A 26936-nucleotide genomic window follows, 5' to 3' on the forward strand; every position below is an offset into this window, starting at 1 on the left:
TCACCTTCCTTCTTGGTATACTTTCTTCACTGGGCTTTCAGTGAAGCCCCAATTCTCTTTTTTTCCTTCTATTCCACTGATATTTCCTTTTCAGACTTCTTTCTTTCTTTTTTCCTTCTCATCTCCCTGTTCTCTAACCGTTGGAGCCCCTCAGGCTCAGGCTTTGGACCGTTTTTCTTCCTTACCTTTAATCACTCTGTAGGCAATCTTACCTAGTATCAGAGCTTCAAATATCAACTGAACATCAGTAACTTCCAATTTTATATTCCTACATTTGAACTTTCTCTGAACTCCCAGATCGAATGTCTAATGGACATCTGGCATTTCCACTTAGACATATAATAATCATCTCAAGTATTAAGGTAAAACAGAATTCATAATTGGTCCATCCAAACCTGCTCCTCTCACAGTCCATTGTGTTAAAAAATGGCAACTTCATACCTCTAGTTGCTCAAGCCAAAAACCCTAGCATCATCTTGGCCTCTTTTTTTTTCTTTTATACCTAAAATCAGTAAATCCTGTCAGCTCTTCCTACAGAGAATATCTAGAATCTGATCAGTTCTTGTCACCTCCCCCATGACCATACCACCCTAAGGCAAGCCCCTCAACCCCTTGCCAGGATTACTGCAGTAACCTTCTCAGTTCCCCCCATTTCCCTGCTTCCCCCCCTTGTCCTCTTAGTCCATTTTCCATGAGTGATCCTTTTAAATGTAAATCATATTATGCCATTCCTTGGTTTGAAGTGTTTCATTGGCTTCGTATCTTACTCAAGAGTAAAAACCAACGTTCTTACACAAGGCCCACAAGCCCTGTGTGATCCAGCTTCCATCTACCTCTCTGGCCCTCATGTTCTCACTCACCCCATTCCAGCCACTCTAGTCTCCTTCCTCTTTGTTGTTAAAGCCTGCTCTTGCCTAGAGGCCTTTGCATTTGTTGGTCCCTCTGCTAGGACTGTGCTTCCCCTAGATTTCTGTGTCGATGAAAAGCCTTCTTAGACCACCCTTCATTTCCCCATCTCCTTAATCTTTTTATTTTCCTCTATAGAACTTTGACTCCTTTACATATAAATAGGAATATCAATGTCAGTATATCAATATTTGTTATTGTCTCCTTCCATTAGAATGTGAGATCCGCTGGGACAGACTGGATTTGCTATCTTCCTTACACATAGAACCATGCCAACTGAGTTGGGAACTCAGTAAATATGAAAGAATTCCTGACTCCTTTTTCTCTCTGCATCCATATCCAATCAGCTGCCAGAACCAGTTGATTTTACTTCTCTGACACCTTGAATTCATCCCCTTCATCCTCATTTCTACTATCACTATCTTGGGTCAGGCCCTTTGTTTGCTTGGGAAAGTACAGGCACCTTTCAGCTGATCTCCCTGACTCCAATTTTACTCCTCTCCACTAAAATAATCTGGCTATATTGGCCCTTTCACTTCCTTTTTTAAATTCTTCAGTAGCCTTCCATTCATTAATGGGTGAAAACCAAACTTGTATATATTCAGTCAGTATTCATTGGTCACCTTTATACTTCACTCACTGTGGCCCGTACTATTTACAGTGATGATGAGACCTGGTCCTCATAGTTAATGTCATAAGCATTATCTTCCTCTAGATTCTAGAATTAATTAGATTTAAATTCAGATTAACTAAAATTAAATTAAAAATTCAGTTCCTTGGTCATACTAGCCACATTTCAAATGCTTAGTAGCCACATGTGGCTAATGGCTACATTATTGACAGTACAAGATGTGACAATTTCCATCATCACAAAGGTTCTATAAGACAGCACTGGTCTAGGGCTTCCCTGGTGGCACAGTGGTTGAGAGTCCGCCTGCCGATGCAGGGGACACGGGTTCGTGCCCTGGTCCGGGAGGATCCCACGTGCCGCGGAGCGGCTGGGCCTGTGGGCCATGGCCGCTGAGGCTGCGCGTCCGGAGCCTGTGCTCCGCAGGGGGAGAGGCTGCGGCAGTGAGAGGCCCGCGTACCGCAAAAAAAAAAAAAAAAAAAAGACAGCACTGGTCTAATCCTTGCCCCAAACTGTACAAGTCTTTCCCAGTTATTCTCTGCAATCCAAACACACCGTCTACTTTTGGTCCACTGTTTTTGCCACTGCTCTTCACTTTGCTCAGAATGCTCTTCTGTCCCTTTTCTGCCTATTAATATCCTCTGATTTTAGGCCCCAAATCATACTCTGTAACTTACAGGAAATTTTCCTTGACACCAGCCCCCAATGATTTAACTAGTCTTCCTTCTGACGGCACCCCTCCCCACCATGGGAACTCAGCAAGGCAGTCTGGCTGCTTACTTCACTATTGGAATTATTTCCCGCTGTTGCCAATGGAAATCAAAGAAAATGGATGTGACGTCTCTGCAGGTGGACGGCAGTAAGAGGGGCTTATTTAACTTGCTTCTCAGTGCAACTTGATAGGAGAATACAACATCTTAAAGTTGCATATGTGTAGCACTAGTGTTTCTTTTTAAATAGTTGGGGGAAAATGACCTAGAAAACCAAATTGCAGTTTGGTAGCCAAAATTAACTCTTGGTTTATTTGTCCTTTGTGTGTGAAATGTCCTACTATTCCATGCGTCTGACTTCCTCACGTATCTGTTGATCAGTTTTGGTTCTTCTTAGTACTATTGAGATCTATCCAGTTGATACCAATGGCCTTAGCGGCGGCAGCCTCTGGAATAACTCCTTACACCTTTCTGGCCTGCATTTCTCTAGACTTCACTCTCCAGGGAGGAGTTTTCTTTTCTTACTTTTTGACTCTCTTGCACACCATATGCACTAAGGATTCTGGAAACTTCTAGCATGACTGCAAAGTGGCCAAGAGAATAAAGTACCTGATGATAAATCACAGTATTAAAAAAAAAAAAAAAAAGCATGGGTGCTCCTTGCACCTGTGATTAGAACCAGCCTTACTACCTTCCTTAAAAAACCCCTGAGTTCTCATTATCTTAAAGTAGGCCGTTCTCCACCAGCCTCAGCAGTTGTCAGCCAGAGAGGAAGTGATGTTCTTCAGGAAAGCAGTAGAGAGGGCTTATGTGGAAAATAAGGATTGCTGGGCCAAGAAGCTTCTAGAAATTGAGTTCCCACTCAGGTAAATACTCTGGATGTGTAGGTATGCTTGTAAGATGCCTGTATTACTGTGGTTTTTTTTGCTCCTGTCTGATAAGTCCAGCTGGGGCTGGAGGCTTTGACGAAGCCTCTCATATGGATGGCGTGGCCCTTTTTGAACTTAGAAGGCGAATGTAGAGCCGGGGAGGTACCCAAGCGGTTTCGCCTGTTGAACCCAGAGAAGCTGGAAAACTTTGTTTAAGGTTTGTCTTTTTTACAAGGTTTGGCCTACACAGGTATGCTCTGCTCCTAGCCTGTAGGTACCGTCCTCATCTTTAAGGGGTAAAGTCTGAGTGAGTCTGAGTTGTGATCCTCCTTGCTGCAGCTGCAAAGGAAGGTCTGCTTGGTACAGCTAGCTGGGAGCTGTCTAGGCCTCATCTAGGGTGTACATTAGCATCAACAAGGTAGGGACTGTCCCAGCCAGAATCCCTCCTGCTAACGTGCTTGGATTCTATGTCAGTGCCGAAGCACATCTGCCTTGAATCCATCTTTCAGTTTCCTTATGGTTTAGGAAGGGGCTGGGTTTTGTTAATTCAATAGTTCTTGGCATTAGTGTTGTGTGGTGGGACAAGGGGAGAGCAAAGGAAGCAGAGCAGGGACCCTGGAAGTACAGTTGTTTTAAGCTCATCTATTTAGGCGTGCTGAGGCAAGCTCGGTTTATGAAATTTGCCCCTTCTCCCCCTACTCTGTTTTTTTTTTTTTTCAGGACTCTGCACTTGTTCAAGAATCTAAAGAAATCCAAGCAGGACAGGTAGTTCTAAAAGCCATGACCCAGGTAAGTGGAAGTTTCCTCTATCCTTGAAATAATATCAACATTTGTGTTCTTTATCCTGAGACTTCCCTGTCTAGCTGAGCCCCATTCAGTAACCTGCTCCCAGTTCCTCCATTGCAGAGAATGAGCAATGATGCCTCACCTCCCTTTGTGGCCCTCTCTTCTCCAAGTGTTCACATACGTGCACAATGTTCTTACCAGAGCACCAATGGAGCAGAAATATATTCTCCTGAGAGAAATTTGAGAGCCGTCCTTATCAGAACCGTGGTTGAATAGAGCCAAAGATAAGATAACTTTGATCTTTTCCATTAACCCAAGTAGTTTCCTTTTTTCCTTCTATTTTAAAATATCACCCCCCTTTAAAAATCATAAAACATTTCACAGTATTGAAAAATACATACAAAAACGTGTCTATAACATATATATGGTATAAAGAATAATAAAATGAGTTGATATATTTGTTTAATGTACCATCTAAGTAACCCTTATCCCTTCCCACATCCCTTCACATATCGTATTACCACCTCACCATGTTAATGACTACTTTTAATTTTGCGTTCGTTAGCACTTTGATTCTTATAATTTACCATATATGAATGCCTGCTGAACAGTATACTGTTGAGTTTTTCATTTTTAAATTTGATGTACAGTTGTCATATTCTCTATATTTTTTACCGTATTTTTTCACTTAACACAATGTGATTTCAAGTTATTCACGTTAAATTGTGTAGCACTAGGTCAGCAGTTCTTAAAGTGTGGTCCAGGAAGACTTTGAGACCCTTTCAGGAGGTCTAGGGGTCAAAATTACTTTTATAATAATAATACTAACACATTATTTGCCTTTTTCACTCACAACTCTAATGAGTGTACAGTGGAGTTTCCCAGAAGCTATATGAAATGTGTTATCCCAACAGATTGGGGACCTAGTGGTTAGGATTCCTGGCTTTCCCTGCTGTGGCCTGGGTTCCGTCCCTGGGTGGAGAACTGAGATTCCGCAAGCCGCGTGGTGCAGCCAAAAAGTAAAATTAAATTAAATTAAATTAAATTAAATTAAATTAAGTTGGCCAACAGATTGAATACAGAAGATGTGAAAATCTAACTCTTTCATTCAGCCAGTCATTAAAGAGATTTGCAAAAATGTAAAACAGTGCTACTAAATTTATTTCATTTTGACAGTTATTTTTCATAAGATGTGTGTTATTTATGTTAACAGGTTTATTATTATTTGAATAAATTAATATATTTTTTTAATTTATCTCTTTTAATTTCTAATGTGGTATATATAGATAGATTTAACCAGCATTAATGAAAGTCTTCAATAACGTTAACAGCTTTATTTATTGTACATATGTATAATTCACATACAATGAAATACACCCATGTAAGTATATAGTTCAGTGCTTTTCTAGTATATTTGCAGAGCTGTGCAACCATCAGCACAAACCATTTTAAAACATTTACATCACTGCCAAAAAAAATCCTGTTTGCATTAGCCGTCACTCCCAAATTCCCCTCCTCATCCCCTGGCAACCACTAATTTACTTTGTCTCTATGGAATTGCCTTTTCTGGACTTTTAATATAAGTGGAATCATTGAATATTTGATCTTTTGTGTGTGACTTTTTTCACTTAACATAATGTTTTCAAGCTTCCGTGATGTAGCATGTATCAGTATTTTGTTCATTTTTATACCAAACAATATTCCATGGATATGTATAGACCACATTTGGTTCAGCAATTCATCAGTCTGTGGACATTTGAGTTGCTTCTACTTTTTGGCTATCATGAATAATGCTGCTATAAGCATTGGTATATACCAATGTTTTTAGGTAGACATATGTTTTCATTTCTGTATACTTAGGAGTGGAATTTCTGGGTAACATGTTAACCCTATGTTTAACATTTTGAGGAACTGTCAAAACTGTTTTCCAAAGTGGCTACCCCATTTTACATTCCTACCAGCAACGTAAGAGAGTTCCAGTTTCTCCACACCTTCACCAATATGTGTTTTTTGGGAGTTTTGTTTTTTGTTTTGTTTTGTTTTGTTTTCATAATAGCCACCCCAGTGGATGTGAAATGGCATCTTATTGTGGTTTTGATTTGCACATCTTTGATGCTGAACATCTTTTCATGTGCTTATTGGCCATTTGTATATTTTCTTTGGAGAAATCTCTTCAAATTCTTTGGCTGGTTCATAATTAGGTTGTCTTTTTTATTACTGAGTTGTGAGAGTTTTTATATATTCTGGATTCAAGTCCCTTATCAGATAAACAATTTGCACATATTTTCTCCCAGTTTTGTGGGTTGGAATTTCACTTTCTTGATGAAATTATTTGCAGAACAAAGCTTTAAATTTTGATGAAGTTTATTTTATCTTCTTGTTCTTTTTGTTTCTTTTTTGTGTCTGGTGCCATATCTAAGAAACCCCTGCCTGACCAAGGCTGTGAAGATATACTCCTATGTTTTCTTCTAAGAGTTTTATGGTTTTAGCTTTTACATTTAGATCTACAATTATTTTGAGTTAATTTTTATATATAGTGTGATGTGGGGTCCAACTTCATTCTTTGCATATGGATATCTACTTATTCCAGCACTAGTTGTTAAAAAGACTAATCTTTTCCCATGAAATTATCTTGGCTGGTTTAATTTAATATGTGGTAGTCCTTAGGGAGCTGGTAGAAGATGCCTTTCTTCAGAGAGGTTTTGCAGCTAGGAGTATTCTCAAATTCGGCACACTTTAATTTTTCTCCTGGGGTTTCCCCCAGCTGCATGAATTTCAACCTCACTAAAAATGAGACAACCAGTCATTATGTGCTTCCTAAGGGGATGCTATAGGAAGTACACAGTATGTCCTCTGACATATTTATGTCCCCTAAAAAATATGGAAGTAGAGAAACATGTTAAACTATACCATGAAGATATGATCAGCCAAATCCAGAATATGGGAAATGCTACTGATTCAAATGTTTGTGTAATGAATAAACAGCAATAAAAATTTTTAAAGGGTCTGTGGGTGCTATAAGAGATTTGAGAGACTTTAGGAAATCTATAAACTAATTGCAAGGGGTGGATTTTGTTTGAATCCTGATTTGAACAAACCTCCTGTCAAAAATCACTTTTGAGAAAATTGGGGCAATCTGAAACTTGATCTGGTTATTAGGAAATTATTGTTAATTTTATTAAGTGTGATAGTGATATTCTGGTTATTATGCATTTTTTAAAAAGCCTAATCTGTTAGATACTAAAGTATTTGTGGGTAAAATACTATAATGTTTGGTATGTGGGATTTGCCTCAAAATATACCAGGGGTAAAAAATGGAAAGGAAGACCTAAAACAAGATTTTCAAGGTCTTGTTAAGTTACTGAAGCAGAGTGATGGATTCATGGGGGCTCATTATACTATTCTCTGTACTTTTGTGTATTTTGAAAATTTTTGTAATCAATTTAAAAACTAAAAGTCATTTCATTTACTAGTAGTGCATGGGTTTATTGTTTCAGGGATTGGTGACATTTAGGGATGTGGCCATAGAGTTCTCTCAGGAAGAATGGAAGTGCCTGGAACCTGCCCAGAAGGACTTGTACAAGGATGTAACTTTGGAGAACTTCAGTAACTTGGTCTCACTAGGTAAGGACATTGTATAATACAGGACCAGCCAGGAAACAAGGCTCCCAGGGACTACAACAGTGGGAGGCTGTTACCACCTTCAGCTGGAGGGGGTAAAGAGAGGAAACACTGCCACTGGAAGATAGTGAGAGCTAGAGCCATGGAGAAGGGCCAGCTGGTAGCCACTGTAGCTACCTCCAGAACTCCTGGGTCAAAGGAGGGAGCGAGAGGGATGAGAAATATCCTGAACTGTCTTCCTGTCCACTGATGCTTTCCATCTACCAAACCCAATGAGATATGATAGGACCAGGGTATTACAGTCCTTACAGGTAAGCTGTCTGGGGCACAGCTAGGCACACAGCAGGGCCAAGAGTAGCGAGGAATGGATTGGGGAGAGGGAGAGGGCAAATGGAGAATAAAATTTCTGGTTTCTTCATGGTGAATTTCTGGGAAGACTTACACGTTTCTGGCTAAGTTTCTGTTCTCTGTCTTCAAGGGAATTGTTCTGTGCTTTGTTGAAGTGGAAATGGGTAGTGCCATTGGCACCTCCACCTTCCCATCCTTTGGACAACCTTCACACCTTCTTTTATGTAATTGCCTCTCTTCCTTAGCAACCAAGAGACTGGGTTTGAATTTGGAAACAGCACGATCATGCCCCATTTCTTTTCCTATAAACAGGACTTTCCCTTTCTAAGCCCGATGTCATCTCCTTACTGGAGCAAGGGAAAGAACCCTGGATGGTTGTAAATGATACAGGACCATGGTGCCCAGGTGAGTGAGGGCTGATCCAATGGGGGGAGGTCACTGGGAATAATAGCCTAGCAGGTGAGTCAACTCGTAACAGTAACTTGAGTTATTGTCAGGAAACTCCCTCAAAGCCCTACCAAAAACTGAGGAATAAAAGCCTGAGACGTGAAGCCATGAAGAACAAAGACCTTGCCAGCATCAGCTTCCACGGGAACCTTGTCTTTATCCCCATTAATTCCTCTCTGTTCTTTCTTCTCTTATGTTTTCTTCTCATTTCAAAAAGGAATGTGCCCCTTTCCGGTGGCAGCTATTTTACCTGGAGTTTGGATCCTTTTTTCTGCAAGTGTCTTCATTCCTTAAAAAGTATTTATTTTCTTAAAACAGCTTTTCACTTCACCTAATTCAGCAATTCATTTATTCTCTTAACTTTTGAGAGGTAAGGATGTGTAGTGGCTGAGGGAATACTCTGGAATCAGATTTTCTTTTTTTTTTTTTTTTAATTTATTTGGCTGCATCGGGTCTTAGTTGCGGCATGTGGGATCTTTCATTATGGCGCGCAGGCTTCTCCCTAGTTGTGGTGTGTGGGCTGCAGAGTGTGAGGGCTCAGTAGTTGCAGTGCATGGGCTTAGTTGCCACGCAGCATGTGGGATCTTAGTTCCCCAACCAGGGATTGAACCTGCGTCCCCTGCATTGGGAGGCGGATGCTTAACCACTGGACCACCAGGGAAGTCCCTGGAATCAGGTTTTCTGAGTTCAAATCCTGGCTCTGTCACTTACTAGATCTGTGAGTTTAAGTAAGTTACTTAAATTCTCTGTGCTTCAGTTTTCTCCTCTGAAAATGGGATTAAAAATAGTGCCTTCCTGGGGCTTCCCTGGTGGCGCAGTGGTTGAGAGTCCGCCTGCCGATGCAGGGGACACGGGTTCGTGCCCCGGTCCGGGAGGATCCCACATGCCACCGAGCAGCTAGGCCCATGAGCCATGGCCACTGAGCCTGCGCGTCCGGAGCCTGTGCTCTGCAACGGGAGAGGCCACAACAGTGAGAGGCCCGCGTACCGCAAAAAAAAAAAAAAAAAAAAAAGTGCCTTCTTCATGTAGTTAGTGTGGCTTTTTTATGAGTTAGTATGTGAAAATGCCCAGAACAATGCCAGGCAATAGTGACCACTAAAAAAATGTTAGTAAGTATTTGTAACTGGCTCTTGCTGGACAAAAATGGAGCCTTTGAATACTTAGTTATGTTACTACCTCATGACTTCTCTGTATTGTCATTTATTTTCATCTGGGATCATTTTTTCTCTATCTGAAGAACACCCTTAATATTTCCTTTTGTGTAGGTCTGCTGTTGACAAATTCTGTCAGCTGTTGACCACATGAAAATGTCTTTATTCTACCTTTTTTCTTGTAGGATATTTTCACTGAGTATGGAATTCTGTGTTGGCAAGAATCTTCTCTCAGCCCAAAGAAGAACTCATTCCACTGCCTTTTCTCTTCCAATGTTGTCATTAAGTCAAGTTGTTCCAATTTTGGAAAATGTTCCACATATATTTAAAACTAGTGTCCTTTGGATGGGGCACTCACCTCTTTAACTATAACCCTTTTGATTATGTGATTTAGAGTCTGTATGTCCTTTTAACTTTCTCTGTACTTCCACTGTCAAATTCTGAGAGCTCTTAATTGTATTATATATTTTGCTACTACATATTACATTTTTATAAAGATGAAATATAGATCCTTGTTGCAAATTGTATTTTTATCAGTACAGTCCATCCTTCATTTTGCCACTTAGTGGCATTTAACCTTGAATTCTATTTTTTCTGATACTAGTATAAAATGCCCTGTTTTTGTTAGTTTAAAAAATTATGGTGTATCTTTGCTTATCCTTTTTTAAAAATTATTGCCATTTTAAGTGTGTCCATTATAATCAGAATTAGAGTTTCCTTTTTTAATCAATCTGAGAGTCCTTGACTTTAATAGAATTTAATCTGTTCTCATTTATTGTGATCATTCATGTGTCTGTTCTTACTCCTCCCATTTTATCTTATATTTTCTGTTCCTCATTCTCTTTATTTCTAGCTATTCCTGTTTTGCTCACATTTTTTTTTTCTTTCTTTTTTTTTTTTTTTTCTTTTTGCGATACACGGGCCTCTCACTGTTGTGGCCCCTCCCGTTGCAGAGCACAGGCTCCGGACGTGCAGGCTCAGTGGCCATGGCTCACAGGCCCAGCTGCTCCGCAGCATGTGGGATCTTCCCTGACTGGGGCACGAACCCGTGTCCCCTGCTTTGGCAGGCGGACTCTCAACCACTGCGCCACTAGGGAAGCCCTTGCTCACATTTTATTACCCTTTCTACCTTTAAGCAATTTTGAAGTTGTACATCCTATTGCTTTGTAATAGAATAGTCTTTAACTTGACTAAGAAATGTGCTTAGGGGGCTTCCCTGGTGGCGCAGTGGTTGAGAGTCCACCTGCCGATGCAAGGGACACGGGTTCGTGCCCTGGTCCGGGAGGATCCCACATGCCGCGGAGCGGCTGGGCCCGTGAGCCATGGCCTCTGGGCCTGCGTGTCCAGAGCCTGTGCTCCACAACGGGAGAGGCCACAACAGTGAGAGGCCCGCGAACCGCAAAAAAAAAGAAAGCAATGTGCTTAAACCTGTGTTTCTCTTCCCACCTCAAGACTGAAATAGAATTTTTTTCTTTTTAGTAAAGTTTTTAAAAAAATATTTTGAAATCATTCTAGATTAGACTTATAGAAAATTTGCAAAATTATTACAGAGAATTCCCATATACCCTTCACTCAGCTTCCAAATGTTAACATTTTATGTAACCATAGTACAGTTATCAAAATCAGGAAGTTAACATTGGTGTTATACTATTAACTAATCTACAGATCTTATTAGAATTTTATCAGTTTTTCCCCTGATGTCCTCCTTCTATACCAGGATCCAGTCTGGGATCCCACATTGCATTAAGTTGTTTTGTCTCCTTAGTATCCTCCAATCTGTGACAATTGCTCTGTCTTTCATGACTTTGATCCTTTTGATGAGTACTCTTTTGGAGAATGTCTTTCACTTGTGTTTGCTTGATATTTTCTCACAGTTAGATTGAGATTATGCCTCTTTGACAGGAATACCACAGAAGTGATGTTGTGTCCTTCTCTATGCATCATATCAGGGGTTGCCTGATGTTAATATGGCTTTTTACTGGTAGTGTTAACCCTGATCACCTTGATTAAGGTGTCTCTCATGTTTCTCTCCTGTAAAGTTAGTACTTTGTGACTGTAAGTGGTAATTATCTTGGAGGGAGATACTTTGCAACTATATGCTGTTTCTCCTCATTTTGCCCACTGGTTTTAGTATCCATTGGTGGATCTTGTCTGTAACAATACAATAGTGTTGCCTTGTGTTGATTTTCTATGTCCCTTATTGCTTCTGCATTTATTAATTGGAATTCTTCTGTAAGGAAGGGCTCTCCCTACTCCCTTTCCCATTCATCTATTTATTCAAAGATTTGTTTCTATCAGTATGGGCTATTTATTTATTTATGTATTCTATGAGTTATAGTCCAAACATATCATTGTTTATTCTGCTGTTCAAATTGCTTATTGGGAAAGCTTTGGCCATTTGGGAACACCTTCAGGTTGTATATATATTCACAATGTTGTGCAGCCATTATCACTATCCATTTCCAGAACTTATTCATCATCCCAAACAGAAACTCTGTACCTATTAAACAATAACTCTCTACTTTCCCCTCCGCCCTGCCCCTTGTTACATCTTTTCTACTTTGTCTCTATGAATTTGACAATTCTAGGTATATCATGTAAATGTAGTCATGCAATATGTAGTTTTAGGTTCATTCATTTATCAGAATTTAATTCCTTTTTAAGACTGAATAACATTCCATTGTATGTATATACCAAATTTTGTTTATTCATTCCTCTGTTGATGGACACTGGGGTTCTTTCTGTCTTTGGCTATTGTGAATAATGCTGCTCTGAGCCTTGGTGCACAAGTATCTGTTTGACTCCCTGTTTTCACTTCTTTGGGGTATATACCTAGGAATGAAATTGCTGGATCAGCTGGTAATTGTTATGTTACTTTTCAAGGGCATTTCTTAATTTTTAAGAGTCTTTTATAAATTGTGAAGATCATCCCATTATCTATGATATAAGTTTCAAATATTTTCTCTGTCACTTGTCTTTTGACTTTGCTTTTGGTGTTTTTTGTTCGTGTGCAAGTTTTTTGTTTTGTTTTTCACCTTTACATAATGGAATTTATCAGTCTTTTGATGCTTTTGGATTTTGAGTCATTATTTAGAAGGTTTCCCTGTACCTAGATTATAAAGTAATCTACCACATTCCCTTCCAGTTTTTGTATGGTTTCTGTTTTCTTTTAACATTAAAACTGTATTCAGAGTTTATTCTGGTATACGGTGGTATAACATATGGATCTAATTTTATCTTTTTCCAAATGACTAATCCCAACATTATTTATTATAAAAACTATTCTTTTCTCCTTTGAGATACCACCTTTATAATAAATTCAGTTTCCATATAAACTTTAGTCTATTTCTGGCCTTTCTATTGAGTTCCATTGGTCTGTCTCCAGAATCCAATATTTATTCATCAAGCAATCCGTTATTGCTACTATGTGCTAGGATTTGGTGACAACGGCTAGTGAAAAAGGCTTTATTTCTGCCTTTGGGGAGGTAAAAAAACAAATCAACAGATGAGTAAGTAAATGAAACTCTTAAGTACAACTGATGAAAGTGTTATGACAATAGGACACGTTGTGGGAAAGAGAATCAAAGTATACGCTTAGGGTTATCAGGCTGAGAGCTTTTTGAAAGTATGAGTTTTAATCTGAAACCTAAAGAGAAAAGCAGCCATACAAAGGGCCCAGGACAGGATTCCCAATAGATAAAAGAATCTGATGAGAGGTCTAAGATGGAAAAGACCTACATTTATTCTAGATACTCAAAGGAGGGCTGTGGTTTGTTACATAGGGAGGAAAGGGGAGAGTATTCAATATGAAGATGCATTGTCCTTGGTGGAGATAGAGCAACAGAAGGACAACAGAGACAAGCAGGGACCTGCTTTGCCAAGAACCTGTGAACCATGGCATTGAATTTAGAATTTATTCTAAGTGCAGTGGGGAGGCTGTGAAAAAGTTTAAGCAGACATTTTCATTTTGACTGACATCAGCATCATATGGTAGAAAGTGCTAAAAATATAGATGCCTTATTTGTATGAAATGCCCTGAATAGGCAAATTCACAGGGACAGAATTAGTGTTTCTCTGCCATTAGTGATTGCCAGGGGCTGGCAGGAATGAGGAATGGGGAGTGGCTGCTTAATGGGCACAGGGTTTATTTTTTTTAAATTGAAGTATAGTTGATTTACAATATTGTGTTAGTTTCTGCTATACAGCAAAGTGATTTACATATATATTTTATATATATATATACACACATATATACATATATATATATACACACACACATTCTTTTTCATATTCTTTTCCATTATGGTTTAATTTCGGATATTGAATATGGTTTGCTGTGCTATACAATAGGACCTTGTTGTTGATGCATTCTATATATAATAGTTCACATCTTCTAGTCCCAAACTCCCAATCCAGCCCTCCCCCGCCCCTCCCCCCCTTGGCAACCACAAGTCTGTCCTCTGTGTCTGTGAGTCTGTAGCACAGAGTTTCCATTTGGGGTGATGAGAGTGTTCTGGAATTAGAAGATAGATAGTGACAATGATTGCAGGACACTGGGAATGTACTGCAAACCATGGAATTGTACACTTTAAAATGGTTAAATGGGAAATTTTATATTATGTGAATCTTCAATTAAAATATATATATATAACTTTTAAAATATGTGTAGATATGTATGTATACACATGTCTTGGCCCTACTCCTGTAGATTTTGATTCAGTGTGGGGTGCTGTTTGGACATTTGTTTTGTTACAAGGCTTCCTGGATGATTCTGATCTCTATCAAACGTGAGAACCACTGGCTTAATTTGTTTTCTTGCCCCTTTCTGGCACCATATGAGCTCTTATCATATTTGTGCTTTCATGTGCTTTTTAGAAATTGCACAGCAATATTTGAGACTTATAGAAGCAATTCACCTATTATGGTTATTATTTTCGTTTTGTCTCTCTAGTCTCCTGTAGAATTCTTAAATTTCTCTTAGAAGAAGAGAACAAGTTGTATTTACTTTTTTTTTATTTTTCAGACTTGGAGTCCAGGTGTGATAAATTTCTACAAAAAGATATCTTTGAAGTAGAGTCATTCGATTGGGAGCTGATGGAAAGCCTTACATGCTGTGCTTTTGAGGGCTCCAGTTTTAGAGATGACTGGGCATACAAAAGCCAGTTTGAAAAACAACAAGTAAATCATGAGTGCTCTTTCAAGCAAGTGAAAATCACCTATGGAAACATGCCCACTTTTGAGCATCATACATCCCTCACCCTACATCCCAGCAATGAGACTGGTGAGAAACTGATTGAATGTAATGAATGTGGGAAAGCATTTAGCCGTGGCTCACACCTTATTCAACATCAGAAAACTCATACGGGTGAAAAGCCCTTTGAATGTAAGGAATGTGGGAAAGCCTTCAGTCGTACCTCTCACCTTGTTCAACATCAGAGAATTCATACAGGGGAGAAACCTTATGACTGTAAGGAGTGTGGGAAGGCCTTTGGTCGTACTTCAGAACTTATTCTACATCAGAGACTTCATACTGGTGTCAAACCCTATGAATGTAAAGAATGTGGAAAGACCTTTAGACAGCACTCACAACTTATTCTGCATCATAGAACTCATACAGGTGAGAAACCCTACGTATGTAAAGACTGTGGCAAGGCTTTTATTCGCGGCTCACAACTTACTGTTCATCGGAGAATTCATACAGGTGCTAGACCCTATCAGTGTAAAGAATGTGGGAAAGCCTTTAGACAGCATTCACAGCTTACTGTGCACCAGAGGATTCATACTGGGGAGAAACCCTATGAATGTAAGGAGTGTGGCAAGGGCTTTATTCATAGCTCAGAAGTTACTCGACATCAAAGAATTCATTCTGGGGAGAAACCCTACGAATGTAAAGAATGCGGGAAGGCCTTTAGACAGCACGCACAGCTTACACGACATCTGAGAGTTCATACAGGTGACAGACCCTATGAGTGTAAAGATTGTGGGAAGGCCTTTAGTCGTAGTTCGTACCTTATTCAGCATCAAAGAATTCATACAGGTGACAAACCCTACGAATGTAAGGAATGTGGGAAAGCCTTTATTCGTGTTTCACAACTGACTCATCATCAGCGGATTCACACTTGTGAGAAACCCTATCAATGTAGGGAATGTGGAATGGCCTTTATTCGTAGTTCACAGCTTACTGAACATCAGAGAATTCATCCTGGTATCAAACCTTATGAATGTAGAGAATGTGGGCAGGCCTTTATTCTTGGCTCACAGCTCATTGAACACTACAGAATTCATACTGGCTAGAAAGCCTTGATGTTAGGGATGTAGGAAAGCCTTTATGTGGAATTCATGCCTGACTCAATATTAGATAATGCATAATGTAATGTAATTATTGTCAGAGAACCTTCATTTGTCACCTCCATTATGGAACATCAGGTAATTCATACCAGAAGAAAATTCAATAAACATGGGAATTCTTTTTGCCTCACACTCACTGTTTACTAAGCATCAGAGATCTTACACTGAAAAAAAATTAATATGAATATAGAAGAGCCTCCTGTTACCACTCAAAATATGTTAAACTTCTGAGAATTCCTAATAGAAAATGACCCTATTAAAACATTTTGTGACTGTGCCTTTCGCCATATACCTTACTTAACATTATCTCACTTCCAGCAATTACTGACTGTATAACATTGGGTAAATTATGCAATGTCTGTGTTCCTCAGTTTACTTATTTTTAAGCAGTGATAATTATATGTACCTAATAGAGTTTATGTGAAGATTGTCAGATATTTTATATAAAGCCTATGCTCAATAAATACTATTGTCATTAATTAATAACAGTATTACTGTTAAGGAGTTCATATGAGAGGAGGGCCTTATGAATGTATCAAATATCCAAAGCCTTCAAAACCACTTGTTAGGATAATTCATTCTGAAAAACAGTAGTAAAGTATAGTTATTATGAGAAGATCTTCATTTAAAAGGTTGTAAATTTTGAAGAGTAGAAATTAACAGAAGAGCAGCTGAAAGAAATCTGCCCATTTAGGAATCTAAAACCACCTCTAAGTATAACTTCAAGAGAATCAAACTAAAATTACAAACTAGAATGGCAGTGAATTCTGCATATCAAAACCAGTTCAGTGTAACCAAAGCTGTACTCCTGTCAGAACCCAAGGATTAAAGGTAGGGGCTTTGGGGGCTTCCCTGGTGGCGCAGTGGTTGGGAGTCCGCCTGCTGATGCAGGGGACGTGGGTTCGTGCCCCGGTCCGAGAAGATCCCACGTGCCGCGGAGTGGCTGGGCCCATGAGCCATGGCCACTGACCCTGCGCATCCGGAGCCCGTGCTCTGCAACGGGAGAGGCCACAACAGTGAGAGGCCCACGTACCGCAAAAAAAAAAAAAAAAAAAAAAAGGTAGGGGCTTTGGGACTTTCCTGATGGCATGGTGGTTGGGAGTTCACCTGCCAATGCAGGGTATACAGGTTCGAGCCCTGATCCGGGAAGATCCCATGTGCCATGGAGCAACTAAGCCCATGTGCCACAACTACTGAGCCTGTGCTCTAGAGCCCGCATGCCACAACTACTGAGCCCACGTGCTGCAACAACTGAAGCCCGCACACCTAGAGCCTATGCTCTGCAACGAGAAGCCACTGCAATGAGAAGCCTGCACACCGCAACAAAGAGTAGCCCCCAATCACCACAACTAGCAAAAGCCCGCGTGCAGCAGCCAAGATCCAATGCATCCAAAGATAAATGAATAAATTAATTAATTAAAAAAATTTTTTAAAAAAGGTAGGGGCTTTGTTCTCTAAGTAGATCTCCAGCACCTACTCATTGCCAGTCACATACTAAACGCATTAAATGAATGGTCAATCCTAAAAGTTAGGGGAAATTGCCACATAAACCCAAGTCAACAGTAAGAACGATTATTAAAAAGAAAAGAAAAAAATGGGACTTCTCTAGTGGTCCACTGGTTAAGACTTCAAGCTTCCACTGCAGGGGGTGTGGGTTCGATCCCTGCTCAGAGAACTAAGATCCTACATGCCACATGGCACAGCCAAAAAATATAAAATCAGAAACGACAGTAGACTTAATCTGAAGGTTATTTAACAATATAATAGACAACTCTGATATAGAAAAAAAAACACATTTAGCAGTATGAATGAGGAAGGGGTGGATTTTTTTAAAAAGTAGCAACTATGCATGACTTTAATATATTTAGAAATCTAGAGAGAATGGATTTTTACAAAAATAATCAACATTGGTTCAAGAAGATGTGGGATTTCTGAACAATCGATTGTGGAAGGACATAAAAAGTCATCAAAGCTCTGTCCCTTTAGAGAAAACAATTTTTTTGTTTTGTTTCGTTTTAATTATTTTTGGCTGCGTTGGGTCTTCATTGCTGTGCGCAAGCTTTCTGTAGTTGTGGCGAGCAGGGGCTACTCTTTGTTGCGGTGCACAGGCTTCTCATTGTGGTGACTTCTCGTTGCGGAGCATGGGCTTTAGGCATTCAGGCTTCAGTAGTTGTGGCACACAGGCTTAGTTGCTCCGTGGCATGTGGGATCTTCCCGGACCAGGGCTCGAACCCGTGTCGCCTGCATTGGCAGGCGGATTCTTAACCACTGCGCCACCAGGGAAGTCCCAAGAAAACAGTTTAACATACAAAAACCTTAAAGTACAGATAATCCCTGAGAGAAGCTTTACAATTCATCTTCAAGGCTAAAAAATTTATGATTAAAAAACTCAACAAGAATAACTCCTGAAAAACAAATTGTAGATAATAATTATCATTTGTGAAGATAAATATAAATAAAATTCCAGCTAATTTAATCCAGTCTATGAAAATTAATTTTAGATGGAATGTCTGGAACTGCACCTATTCTGGATTAAATATGTTTTTAGAATTTTGATGTTGCAACTCCAGGATATGACAGTGATGGGGAAAAGAGCCTTGATCCAACTCCAGGGACATCCAGATCAGGGCTTGTGAATGACTGAGTAATCTTAAAAAACACATCCCCTCAGCCCTTGGGGTAGCCAGTCAGTGTCTGGGCCAGAGAACCCATTGCACCCTGATGCTATCCATCTTCTCAGTCATCCTGAGTGTTCAGCAAAAGCACCTGCATTTTCTGCATGTGCCACTGCCTACAAAGGGTTACAAAGCAATGTGCTTTATGTCATTTTTCTTTAAGTGGCTTAATGATTAGGATGTACAGTTGGAGGGGCTCAAATCTATGACATTAAAAATTAATCACTTTGAATAGCTAAAACACAGGCACAGGATAAAAATTTTAAAGTTAAATTTTGTATTCACATAAGTGAACCTCCACACATTACCCTGTTGCCCTTTATGTAGCAATCACTGCTATCAAGTTCTTGCATATACTTCCTGATTTCTCCGTTTGCTTAAGTGTAGACATACACATAACACTCTTTATAAGAAATGTTTTACATAAATGGTAGCAAATTTCTATACATTGCTAGTTTTGCTTATCCATACACCTTGGAAGATTGCACCATGTCAATACATATATAATGGCCTTATTTTTTAACAGCTGCATAGTATTCTCTCATGTGTGTTTCATAATTTATTTAACCTTATCAATTTAGTTTATTTTTTGCTCTTTCCAACAATCCTATAATAAATATCCTTGCACATACATTATTTTGTATATGTAATGTATATCTTTAAGATGAATTTCTAAAAGTGGAAATATTAGATCAAAATAATACTTTTTTTTTTACTAGCAAACATCAAAAAAAATGTATATACTTCTCTCTTTTAAACTTTTTGTCCTCACACTCTTAGAATGTACCCGCAGTACCCCATGACCAGCTTCAATAATTACCAGCTCACGGCCAGGCTTGTTTTATCCATATTTCCACCCACTCCCCCACCTCCATGTTATTTTTGAAGTAAATCCCAGATATATCATTTCATCTATAAAAATTTTAATATGTACCTCTGAAATATATCACAAATTTAAAAAGATTTTCACGCCTTAAAAAAATTGACAGCACTGCCTTAATACTTAACATTGCATATCTGATAGCCAGTGTTCCAATTTCTAATTGTTTCATGAATGTCAATTTTTTGAAAGTTATTAGGATCCAAATAATGTTCACAAATTGCAGTTGATTGTTGTGTTTCTTAAGTCTCAATCTATCCATTCTCCTTCATCCTCCTCCCCCGGACCCCTCCACCCCCACCCCCCGGCAACTTAACTTTTCAAAGAAACTAGTTTGTTTGCCTTGGAGAGTTTCTCAGAGCTTGGTTTCTGCTGGCTCATCCCAATGGGTAGTTAAACCTGCTCCTCTATCCTTGGTATTTCCTGTAAGTTGGTAGTTGTTGTCTAGAGGCATGATCAGATTGAGGTTCCATTTTCGTTGCTGTTGTTAAGACTACTTATAGGTGGTTAATATTGAGAGACATAATATTTAGGTGTCTTTCTTTTTATGATGTTAGCAGCCATTGATGTTCAATTGGTAAATCTATTAATTTATTAGGGATTGCAGAATGATGATATATTATTTTTTCTTCCTTTATCAGCTAGAATATTTTTAAAAAGAGAAACTTCCTTTCAACTACTGTTTGGTTATCCATGTTACAATAAGGAAAGGCAGGGTAGATGCTTCTTTCTTTCTCCTTATTGGTTTGCAAAATAATGAGTTGGTTCCCTAACATTGTGCCATGGTAATCACTGAGTTTAGAGGGGTGTGTATGTGAAGCATATTCAGTATGTTTAAATCTATTTAAGTTGTACTCTCATTGATGCTCAAATTGTTCCACGTGTGGCTTGTGGGATCCTTTTCCATTTGATTCCTGTGTCCTTTTGATATGACCCTGCTAGTCTTTGATCACTTGCTTGCTATCTGCCACAATAGGATGTTCCAGGCTCGTCTTGTTCATTTCCTAGCTCCCACCTTGAAGTAGCCATTTTCCATTTTCCAAGGAATCCTTTTTCCTTTGGGTATTTTGGCACTTTCTAAAATGGTATTTGGAAACTGCAGTCACTAGGTGTGCTTCATTCTCCTGGTTGGACATTTTTTTAAAGTAAATATACATTTCGGCCCGTTTTATACACATTGCTCAAGTGCCTTCAGGAAGATGGTGCATCTATGTGTCTGCCCACTTTAGAAGAGATCCCAAAGCACCACATTCATCTAACCCTAAGAAAACATTTACTGAAAGTTCACCGTTTGGTCGGTGAAAAATGGAAAAGTCGCTTTTGTTTTCACTTGCATTCCTTCGATTATGACTAATAGAGATGACCATTTGTTCACATATTTGCTGACCATTGATATTGCTTCCAGCATGGTACCTAAAATATAGTAGGTGGTCATAAATGTTTGTTAATTGAATAATTGAATGTTCATATCCTTTATTCATTTAATATTGAGGTAGTCATATTTTTCTCCCTTAAAATAGATGTTTTTGAGAGGAATAAATGTGTATAAAATTCCTAGTACAATGCCTGAAATTCACCAAGTGTTAGTTCCCTGCCTTGCTGTTTGCCTACATTGTCATTCATGCCTCTGATTTGGCTTATTTTCTACTTTAAGATAAAGAAATTGAGAGTCAGAGAGATTAAGTAGTTTGCCTAAGGCCTCTTAAGTGGAGAATCCTAATTTCAAGGACAAGGGCAAGATAGGGTAGAGTTTCATATGTACAAATTTCAGAATGTATGACTGAAAAGGAAAAAAATCAGTGTTTTTTCAGATAATCTGTAAACTGCAGTCAGTTCATGGCCGTAACACAGAAAGTGGCAATGCTAGGATCAAAAGGATGAAAGAGCTTAGTAAGAATGGGGTTTTGGTTTTTTGTTTTTGTTTTATCCTTATAAAAAAGTAAAAATGCTCAAATAGAATACAGAGAATATAGAAAATGAGAGGGAAAAATATTTTTGTGGTACCTTAAATATAAATGTTATCATTTTTGCATATTTCTAGCTTCTAAGTTTTTAAAAATTCATGCTGTCTTTATTATGGAAAACTTCAAACATATACAAAAGTAGAAAATATAGTACAGGGCTTCCCTGGTGGCGCAGTGGTTGAGAGTCCACCTGCCGATGCAGGGGACATGGGTTTGTGCCCTGGTTCGGGAAGATCCCACATGCCGCGGAGCGGCTAGGCCTGTGAGCCATGGCCGCTGAGCCTGCGCTCCGCAACGGGAGAGGCCAAAATGGTGAGAGGCCCGCATACCACACACACACACACAAAAAGAATCTATATCTGACAAAACTATCCTTCAAAAATAAAGGAGAGGGCTTCCCTGGTGGTACAATGGTTAAGAATCCGCCTGCCAGTGCCAGGGACACGGGTTCAAGCCCTGGTTCAGGAAGATCCCACATGCCTGTGTGCCACAACTACTGTGCCTGTGTTCTAGAGCCTGCGAGCCACAACTACTGAGCCCACGGGCATTAACTACTAAAGCCCATGTGCCCTAGAGCCCATGCACCGCAACTACTGAGCCCGCATGCTGCAACTACTGAAGCGTGCACACCTAAAGCCCATGCTCTGCAGCAAGCAAAGCCACCACAATGAAGTCGCCCCTGCTCGTCACAACTAGAGAAAGCCCGCACACAGCAACAAAGATCCAACACAGCCAAAAAAAGTAAAAAATATAAATTAATAAATAAATTTTCTTTTAAATAAAGGAGAAATTAAGATACTCCTATATAAATAAAAACCAAGAGATCATTGCTAGCAGACCTTCCTACAAAAAACACAAAAGAAATGCTTCAAGCTGAAATGAAAAAACACTTGACAGTAACTAAAATCCACAGGAAGAAGTAAAGAACACTGGTAAAGATAACTACAAAGATAAATATAAAATGTATTTTTTTGTTTGTAACTCCTCTTTTTCCATACCTGATTTAAAAGACTACTGCACAGCGCTTCCCTGGTGGCACAGTGATTAAGAATCCACCTGCCAATGCAGGGTACACAGGTTCAAGCCGTGGTCCAGGAAAATCCCACATGCCGTGGAGCAACTAAGCCCGTGTGCCACAACTACTGAGCCTGTGCTCTGAGTCCGTGAGGTGCAACTACTGAGCCCGTGTGCCACAACTACTGAGCCTGCAAGCCACAACTACTGAGCCCGCACACCATAGCTACTGAAGCCCGTGCGTCTGGAGCCCGTGCTCTACAATGAGAAGCCCACGCACCACAACAAAGAGTAGCCCCCTGCTCACCACAACTAGAGAAAGCCCGTGTGCAGCAACGAACACCCAATGCAGAAAAAAAAAAAAAAATTTTTGGTATATGGTGTGAGGGAGAGTCCAACTTAACTCTTTTGCATGTGGATATCCAGTAGTACCATTTTTAAAAATAAATTTATTTATTTTATTTATTTATATTTTTGGCTGCATTGGGTCTTCGTTGCTGCGCGTGGGCTTTCTCTAGTTGCAGCGAGCGGGGGCTACTCTTCATTGCGATGCCTGGGCTTCTCACTGCAGTGGATTCCCTTGTTGCGGAGCAGGGGATCTAGGCTCGCAGGCTTCAGTAGTTGTGGCACGTGGGCTCAGTAGTTGTGGCTCACAGGCTCCAGAGCGCAGGCTAAGTAGTTGTGGCGCACGGGCTTAGTTGCTCTGCGGCATGTGGAATCTTCCTGGACCAGGGCTCGAATCCCTGTCCCCTGCATTGGCAGGTGGATTCTTAACCACTGCGCCACCAGGGAAGCCCACCATTTTTAAAAATACCATTCTTTCCCCCACTGGATGCTCTTGGCACTGCACTTTACTCTATCATCTTATTTTTGACCACAAAGTTCACAACTATCCCTGGGTATGAGGAGGAAGGGAAGGAGGGAATGGTGACTACTAATATGCTTTTTGGAAATTTGCAGAAAAGTTCACCCCTTTAGTCAAAGTTCTGAGGTTAACTTCATACTGGCACTTCTGCTTAGTTATGAAGTGAAATTTGAGAGAATTTTACCTGCTGCTAGCAAAACAAACGTTCCACTGAGTTTCAGTTACCAACGTTCAGTGCATTTTTTGAAAGGACATTATCAAATGAGGCTTCTAAAAAATCCAACTGTACATGTTATTTGAACTGATATTAACTATCCTTAGAATGGATGGTTTTATTATTAGAAGAAAAAGAGTGATGAAATGAAGAGATGTGTTCAAGTTCCACTGCTGGATCTGGAGACATAAATAATGGACATATTGAGAAAAATGTTGATTCAGCAGACTTCTTGGAGCCACATTATAAAAGGAAATACATACAAGACTATATAATGAAGATTACTTTTTTAATGGTTTTATCAAATGTATAAAATTCAATGAAAATGTCATGCCACAGTATATTTCTCTATAATTATATTCTTGCAAAAAAAATTTTATTTATTGATTTGTTTTTGGCTATGCTGCACAGCATGCAGGATCTTAGTTCCCTGACCAGGGCTCAAACCCAGGCACCCTGCATTGGGAGCACAGACTCTTAACCACTGGACCGTGAGGGAAGTCCCTACTGCAAAAAGAATTTAATTAAACATACATGGACATACAGCACACCCACCTGATGATATGTCCAGAGGATGGATGCTTTGATATGCTGCCCAGATCACTGTTTCAGGACCAAGGCACTCAATCCTTCATCTGCTTAGAGCACTGGCTAGCAATGCCTTGCATCTGAGTTACTCCTAGTGCATGCTCTCAGCTAAAGAAAGGTTTTAATTTATAACTATGTATAGTGTTGAGGTTAACTAGATTTATTGTAGTGGTCATTTTGCAATATATACAAATACCAAATCATTATGTTGTACACCTAAACTAATCATTATATATCAATTATATCTAAATTTTAAAATTTTTTTAAAAGAAAAACAAAATAAAATAAAATAAACGTTTCCATGTAATATCCCTTTCCCAGAGATAGCATCATACATCAGAGACATTGTGAGCTTGGTTCTAGAACACCATAATAAAGTAAATACAGCAATAAAGTGAGTCACACCAATTTTTGGTTTCCCAGTGCATATGAAAGTTATGTTTAGGGACTTCCCTGGTGGAGCAATGGTTAAGACTCCGCACTCCCAATGCAGGGGGCCTGGATTCGATCCCTGGTCAGGGAACTAGATCCCACATGCGTGACGCAGCTAAGAGTTCACATGCCATAACTAAGGAGCCCGCCTGCTGCAACTAAGACCAGTGCAACCAAATAAATAAATAAATATTGGGCTTCCCTGGTGGCGCAGAAGTTGAGAGTCCACCTGCTGATGCGGGGGACGCGGGTTCGTGCCCCGGTCCGGGAAGATCCCACATGTCGCGGAGCGGCTAGGCCCGTGAGCCATGGCCGCTGAGCCTGCACGTCCGGAGCCTGTGCTCCGCAACGGGAGAGGCCACAACAGTGAGAGGCCCGTGTACCGCAAAAAAAAAAAAAAAAAAAAAAAATTAAAAGAAGAAAGTTATGTTTACACTATACTGTAATTTATTAAGTGTGCGAGAACATTATATCTTTTTTTTTAGTACATACCTTAATTTAAAGATACTTTATTGCTAAAAAATGCTAACCTTCATCTGACAACACAGGGTTGCCACAAATCTTTACTTAGTAAAAACCACAAAATCTGCAAGGCACAATAAAGTGAAACGCAATAAAACGAGGTATGCCTGTCTCCAATTACTAGTTGATGCTGGGGATTCCAGCCCCATTGTCCCAATTTGGAAAACTCTTAGAGGCCATCCAATTTCCACAGCTCCCCAAGGTCTGATATAGAGCACCCAAGGAAGAGGCCCTCCTGGGGCTGAGATCCAGACCTTGTTGGAGAGGGCATGGCTATGGCTCACCAAATGGCAGAGAAGTGCTAGTGGATCTTGCTGGAAATCTGCCCTTTGGAACTTGCTGGAAATCCACTCTAGTGTGTTCAAGGGGAAGAGTCTCACCCGAGGCGCTCTGCTATAAAACCACCCAAGGGAGGTACTGAAGAAAGCTGCAGGCCACTAGGTGCTGCTTGGCTGCTCTGCGCTGTAGTGCAGGCCCTGGTTCTGGAGAAGCTGAGAACACTGTAGGAACCTGGTGCTGGAGAAACTGCCCACACTGAGGAGCTGGGCACTGGGGAAGCCAAGCACATTGTCAGGAGCCTGGCAATCGAGCACACCAGAACCAGGATGCAGAACCCTTTTTCATTCTGCAGTCTCTCTCCATCAACCTCTACTGATGAAGCTTATCATCATGCCAGCTGGCAAAGGAAAAATATTTGTTTAATGGGTCCGTATTTGTTTTCACAAAGCAGACAAAAGGGCAAATTTAGGAATATTACTCAGCCATAAAAAGAAATGAAATTGAGTTATTTGTAGTGAGGTGGATGGACCTAGAGTCTGTCATACGGAGTGAAGTAAGTCAGAAAGAGAAAAACAAATACCATATGCTAACCCATATATATGGAATCTTAAAAAAAAAAAAAAAGTGGTCATGAAGAACCTAGGGGCAAGATGGGAATAAAGACGCAGACCTACTAGAGAATGGACTTGAGGACATGGGGAGGGGGAAGGGTAAGCTGGGACAAAGTGAGAGAGTGGCATGGACATATATACACTACCTAATGTAAAATAGGTAGCTAGTGGGAAGCAGCTGCATAGCACAGGGAGATCAGCTCGGTGCTTTGTGACCACCTAGAGGGGTGGGATAGGGAGGGTGGGAGGGAGACGCAAGAGAGAGGAGATATGGGGATATATGTATATGTATAGCTGATTCACTTTGTTTTAAAGCAGAAACTACCACACCATTGTAAAGCAATTATACTCCAATAAAGATGTTAAAAAAAAGGGGCAAATTTAGAGCTAAACGGCAATAAATCAATAATCAACACAATCTACCCCTTTGACTAATTACCATCCATATGCACCCTCTACACAGATGTGAACCTCTATACAACAGCAAAAACAAGAAAAACTTTATGGTTGTATCTAACAAGATACAGCTGTCCTCCTTACAGATGAAGAAATTCTCACCCTTTCCCCCAAATGAGGAGATGCACAGACCCCAGATGCACAGACCCCAAATAAGGAGATGCACAGACCCAGTCATTGTATCCATCGCTGGCTATATTACTACTCAAATTCAGTCACTCTGACTAAATACTAGTTTAAGGCCAAATTGTAAATTAACTACCAACAACTTGCATATAAAATAAAAATGGATGAAGGAAAGAGAAGAAAACAGCATATACAAATAATAGGCAAACAGGAAATATGCAAAGTCACTACAATCCTCATTTTTGTAACTGGTCACCAGGTCATAATTGGTATCTTCCTTCTTCCACAACCCATTCTGCATTTCCACTACCCTCAGCCAGAACCTCAGCTAGGTTCTTTACCTGGTGGGGTAATCTGTTTTGATTGCATTGTTTAAGGAGGGTTCTTTTACCTCAGCATTATTTTTATTGTACTTACATTTGGCGTGGCACGGTATCAGTCAAAAAACTTATTCTGGGAATTCCCTGGTGGGCCAGTGGTTAGGACTTTATGCTTT

The 26936-nt window shown here is 39.9% G+C and overlaps 1 protein-coding gene across 7 annotated transcripts in view; it reads left to right on the forward strand.

Moving 5' to 3' along the window:
- Nucleotides 1–16284, forward strand: part of LOC132510376 (zinc finger protein 565) — a 32433-nt gene extending 16149 nt beyond the window's left edge. For all 7 annotated transcript variants that reach the window (XM_060132380.1, XM_060132379.1, XM_060132384.1 and 4 more), the window contains 4 exons: nucleotides 3834–3902; nucleotides 7397–7523; nucleotides 8181–8273; nucleotides 14490–16284. In XM_060132380.1, coding sequence (XP_059988363.1) covers nucleotides 3894–3902; nucleotides 7397–7523; nucleotides 8181–8273; nucleotides 14490–15760 — 1500 coding nt within the window. In that variant the 5' untranslated portion in view covers nucleotides 3834–3893 and the 3' untranslated portion in view covers nucleotides 15761–16284. The remainder of the gene's footprint in view (nucleotides 1–3833; nucleotides 3903–7396; nucleotides 7524–8180; nucleotides 8274–14489) is intronic.
- The last annotated feature ends 10652 nt before the right edge of the window (nucleotides 16285–26936 follow it).

This window comes from Lagenorhynchus albirostris, chromosome 19, assembly GCF_949774975.1.
Source record: "Lagenorhynchus albirostris chromosome 19, mLagAlb1.1, whole genome shotgun sequence".
NCBI classification, from domain to species: Eukaryota; Metazoa; Chordata; class Mammalia; order Artiodactyla; family Delphinidae; genus Lagenorhynchus; species Lagenorhynchus albirostris.